The following is a 5,513-nucleotide window of genomic DNA, read 5'->3' as shown; positions in this document are numbered from 1 at the left end:
CTATCCCACAGCATAAAGCTCGGTGAAGACTTCTCTACAAAACTGTCCTCTGGAGCTGGGCTACATTCTGCCTGCTACTGCTGAGATTCCCACTCCCTTACATCAATGCGCCAGCAGGTAAGAGAGCAAACCTCTGGCCCTTGCCAGCACCACTAAGAAATGAATGTGCGACTGGCTTCTTGTGTTCAACCTGTGACTGCAAAAGTGTTGCCAAGATCTAGCCTCCCACTGAGCAGAATTTGCATTCTACCCTGGTATGCGTAACCAGGCTGGAGATGCCAGGAAAAAAAAAAAAAACAAGTCCAAATGGCTGTGTATTGCCACTGAGCTCTTATTTTTTTGGAGGGGCTTAAGATGACAGCTGAGCCAGATACCCACGGCTAGGACACTTGAGCCAAGGAACCAGGTGTGCCAGGGCAATTAACATTTAGCAGAGAGACACATACAGCAGAAGCTGGTGGTGGAGTGACAACCAGATCTGACCCTTTGGCATTTCAGCATTCTAGCTGCAACTCAGGAATGCCAGTGTGACCCATAAGCCCAAGAAAGCCAAATTAATGCATGCTCTGATGCCCGGCTCAGAAGCAGGAGCCCATGGTAACAGCACTAATGAGGACTGCCACGATCTACTGAGCATCAGGCACCGTACCAAGCACCTCATCTACATTTTCTCTTTCCTTCTATCTTCCCCAGGAAGACAGTAATCTGCTTCCCAAGAGGAAAGTGGGGCCCTTTTGGATCTTGACCAAGTGACACAGCTAGTGAATGTCTGGCTCCATGTTCAGAATCAGCAGCACAGTGTATATGCACAAGAAGGGCCAAGGCAGAGTTCCCAGGAAGGGTAAGCAAGAGCAGCAGGGTAGTCTAGGCAGAGTTTCTCTCAGGAAGAAGACAACAGAAGATGAAAAACTCAGATACTTTAAATCATCCCTAGCTTACTTAGAAATACCTAATACAACCACAGACTATGTAAGTGGCTGCTATATGCTACTGTTTAGAGAAATAAAATACTGTATGTTCAGTAAGACACATTTTCCCCCCAATCTTTTTCAATTATAACTGGTTGAATCCAGAAAAAAAACCAGCCAACTTGGAGGGCCAACTGTACCACCTTTTTTTGGCTTTAAGCAGTGCTTCCTTCCATAACTACATATCTCATTCTCCTTTGGGACAGAACCATGAGGTCTACTTTCAATGCTACCCAAAGCCACATCCCCTGTTGTTAGGTCCAGACTCTCCTTTGCTACAGAGGCTGTTTTAGTTCCAAGGCTTTATGCTAATGGGCACAACAAACTATGATGGAAGGACCACAGGGACTTAATCTCTCTTTGAGCCAGAGATATCTGTCTGAAGACCCAAGCAGCATAAATCCATGATGGGAGACCTGGAGGCCCAGGATGCAATACAGGAGAAGCAAGAGCTCCTTCTCTGATAGATTTACTGGATTTGAAATTCCTGTATGGTTTTAATCCCAGGAACCCTTTGTCAGCTTTTCCAGACACCAGCAGAGGCCATGAGGTATAGTAACAATCTCTGAAAAGTCAAACCACATAAAGATGGTAACTTTTGATTCCTTGGCCTGACTCCTGAAATTATCTCACACTACTTTACGTACGTGCTGCAATCATGACAGCAAGATTGCAGGAACACAATGAAGCAGTAAGGCAGAAGGTGCCTGCAGCTTTGCCAAAGCATCCTGTTTATAAAACAACAAAACAAAGCATCCTGTTTGTGAGGATGGAGCTGATACACCCATACTGACAGTTGGGAACAATTAGCACCGATAAGTCCTGAAAAGAAGGCAGAATTCATGAGGCATCAGTTACAGGTGAGAGGAAGCCACCATCTGCCAGTGGGCACCAGAGTATCACCAAACTGGAAGGGAAAAAGAAGTAGGTTGGATGAGACCCAGAAGCCTCCCTGCCCACATTAAAAATGAGTAGCTTCTCTGCCTGTCAGCTGCACCATAGTGCCAATACATTCTGTGTAAGTCTTGCTCAGTCTCACACCTGAGGAAGCAGAAACAGTTCATGCAGGAACCTAGGGAAAGAAAGAGCCACACAGGCTCACTCTTCTGAGGCAGGACACCCAGATGTTTCTGAAGCTCATGTCCACCTCTTTCCCTGAGGCCTCCATAGCCTTTCCTCTCCACACCTCCCTCCCACCCACTCAAGGCTGAGCCCAGTTCCCTGTAGGAGACAAAGAGGGTACAGCTCCTCGGATGCAGGAAAGTATAGTGGGGCAGTGGGTAAAAGAAAGTGCCCAGGGCAGTACCTGTAGGTTTGCAATGCTCTCCAGTTAAAAGCCCCAACTATAACACAGCTGAAACGGCGAAGTGCCTGGGTGAATTGCAGAGCAGTCCTAACACACAGGAACAGCCCACTAGTTTGTGGTATTTGGACTGCAGAAACTACTGGAAATGTCATCTTGATAACATACACACCAGTGGTTCTTGTTTCTGGCCATGTTAAATAAGGCCTCTGTTTGTTTCTCTAAGGTTTAGAATCATAAACTACATCTTTTATTTTTAAAATCAGAAACAAAATAACTTGCCAGGCAGACAAAAATCTTAGTAGAAGCTTGCTTGTTACCAGTCCATTCCTATACAAAGGGGGTTGGATGGAGAGAGGAGAAGAGTGGCCAACAGTGAGGAAAACTTCACAATGAAGGCTGGTGTCGACTGACATCCTCCACAGACAGATTCCATTATTTGTACTTAGCACACGACATCACGGAGGGCTGAGTTCCAGGGCAATCTCCGCTTCACCACCAGTCAGCTTTGTCTCGACGTGCTTCACAATGCAGTCGAACCAAACAACATACTTGTCTACAATAAATTTTAAGTAACACCTGTACAACAACTGCCCTTGCTTTTTGTGTTGTTGGGAAAGGAAAAAGAGAAAACAAAAAGCAATAAAACCCAGCAGCACCCTTTGCAAGCCAGCAGTGTGATCCCCCCAGGCAGCATCAGAGGCGCCTCTGTGGGCGTACCCACCCTACCATGTCAGTGAGGAAGAGGCAGTGAAACTGGTTTGGTCATCTGTACTACTGTGGAGAGGAGACCAAACACAGTTCTGGCCACAAGTGGATCTGGCACATTTTTAGGTGAGATTAGAAGTTTCACAGTGTGCACAGGGGGCCAGCAAAGGAGTTTTTGGAGGGAGGTTACAAATGCCTGGTGGCAGAACAGACAATCTGACCATTCTAGGGGGACTCGCTGTGTGAAGGACAGGAGCTAGGGTGCCTCAAGGAAGGTGTTGGTTCGAAAGATGGAGGAGACGATCTTCCCTGTGGCATTGATGGTGCCTTCACTGTCTGAGCTGGACTCAGAGTCGCTGCTCCCAGAGTAGGCGCCCAGGCCTGGGAGGATGCCGATGCAGACAGCAGCGGAGGGGCAGTGAATGGACGGGCCGCTCAGGGAAGTACTTCCAAGAGACACACAGGATGAGGCCTCTGCAAAAAAGAGGATTTTAATTCATCACCCTTTCAGAGGTGAGGGGTCCTTACATACATGCTGGGCTGGGTGGTAAGGCTTCCCCCCAGAAGTCATCAGGCCTGTAAACAACTGTGTGCAGCCAAGACTCTTGTCATCTCCATTTTACAGATAATGAAACTGACAAAGAAAGTGAGGCTCCAGGAGGTGAAATGACTTAGGGTCAAGAGGCAAAGCAAGGACTTTTCCTCCACAGCCTGTCTCTCGTTCTCTACCAGCTCTGAGCTGTAGAACAAACACTCAGCAGTGTTGCCTCGGGGTGGGGGCCTTCCCTGTCCTCCTCAAAGGGAGAACAGTGTCAGTGAGTATTCCATACTCACTCTCAGGGCACAAGATGGACATCCAGAGATAAAAAGCTTCCACATGTTCTCAACAGTAGGGATGAAGCCAGATTAAAATTGTGAGCGACAGTAACAATTCTACTGGTTCTCAGCTTGCAAAGCCATCCCATCCTTGCTCCGTGTGCGGCTAGCACAGATACACTCTGAAGGCCAAACATTAGCTGCAGAATAACACTTTATTAAGGAGGGCTGGTTTTCCCTGACTGGGGAGACAAGCAATTTAGAAACTGATTTAACACAGCTTTTGCCTTCCGTTATGTTCCTCTTTTACAATTGAGAAAACTAAAGACAGTCAGGTAACACTTTCAGACCATACACAATGTCACCAAGTATCTGGGGCTCTTTTCTTCCCAGAAAACCCACACTTACCTGCCACTCAAAGGATAGAAAGCCTCAATCTAGAAAATGTAGAATTTGAAGGGTAAAGGAAAGTACTCCACTCTACCGTGTCTTCCTTCTGAATGTTTCCAGGCTCATTTAATCACTGTCACAAATGGTATGTGGACATTATCCCCGTTTGCTGGTGAGGTGAGTCAAATGAGTTGGCAGTCTTATCAACTACTTAGAGCAAAAAACACTTAACTAAACCTCAGTCTAATGATACTACACTAAAATGATATAAGCTCATTGGAAAACAAGGATTGCAGCCCATGCCATTGCCTCAGCCGGACAAACACAGCAGTCTTCTGGGTTTGCCTTGGATGTGCTACCATCTCCCACATGCACACACCTCAGGTAGATGTGAAACGACACATGGTTCCATGCATACAAAACTAGGAGTCTGAATACACTATCTCAAGGCCAGTGCGCAGAATTCAGGAGGACTGGTCTCCAACCAAGAAGAAAACTATGAACAATAAACAATGTTAACAAATGCAGATGTTACGAGCTTTAAAAAAAGGGCAGACAATGCTCACAGAGATGTCAAAAATACACTCCCAAGAAAGCAAGGCAACTATCTGCAACAATATCACAAAAGCTTATGTCTTTAAGATTATGAAGAATTCTAATCAACAACTAAACAATAAAGCAGATAAAAGATGTTAATAGTCCATGGAAATGGGCACACTTGAACTTTAAACATAGGAAGGTAACAGCAGGGACACCATGTAAGGAATAACTATCTATATGCCGCTGAAGGAATATAGAGGACTTTGGCAATGACCTTCAAATATAAGTGACGTTCATAAGACAACATTCACTGAAGCACTGTTTCAGGTAGCAATTAATACGCTACTGGCAATTAATGCCCATTAATACGCAGCTGGCTAAGTAATGTACTCCTATTCAGCTATCAAGAAGAAAGCAACTTGGGTGGGGGTGTGGCTCAGTGGCTGAGACTCCTGCCCAGAATACACCAGTGGGGAGGGGAAAGGAAGGGAAGGGAGAAAAAAATGAAACAATATCTTCCTCTGTGCTGGAACTGAATTATCTCCAAAATATTGTGCAAAGGACACAAAATGCAAAGGTCAGAACAGTTTAAGTTATAAATTAGGGGAAGGAGCTATAAGTGTGCATATGTACAATAACATCAGCAAAAATATGTTCAAAACTGGATGCTGACTACTCCGGGGGGAATGATGGTTTCTACATTCTTTTGGGATATGACATCAAGCTATACAATTCATTAAGTAAGCACTGATTATTGTTATGTGTAACATATATTTTTTTTATTTTAT

General features: G+C 45.3%; 1 protein-coding gene across 5 annotated transcripts in view; it reads right to left on the bottom strand.

Moving 5' to 3' along the window:
- Positions 1-3,111: 3,111 nt before the first annotated feature.
- The window catches only part of Fam192a (family with sequence similarity 192 member A), a 35,332-nt gene continuing 32,930 nt past the window's right edge, over positions 3,112-5,513 (bottom strand). For all 5 annotated transcript variants that reach the window (XM_023709400.1, XM_004625957.1, XM_023709399.1 and 2 more), the window contains one exon: positions 3,112-3,453. In XM_023709400.1, coding sequence (XP_023565168.1) covers positions 3,236-3,453 — 218 coding nt within the window. In that variant the 3' untranslated portion in view covers positions 3,112-3,235. The remainder of the gene's footprint in view (positions 3,454-5,513) is intronic.

This window comes from Octodon degus, unplaced genomic scaffold, assembly GCF_000260255.1.
Source record: "Octodon degus isolate 3935 unplaced genomic scaffold, OctDeg1.0 scaffold00011, whole genome shotgun sequence".
NCBI lineage: Eukaryota > Metazoa > Chordata > Mammalia > Rodentia > Octodontidae > Octodon > Octodon degus.
This window is presented reverse-complemented; position numbering and strand designations above follow the sequence as displayed.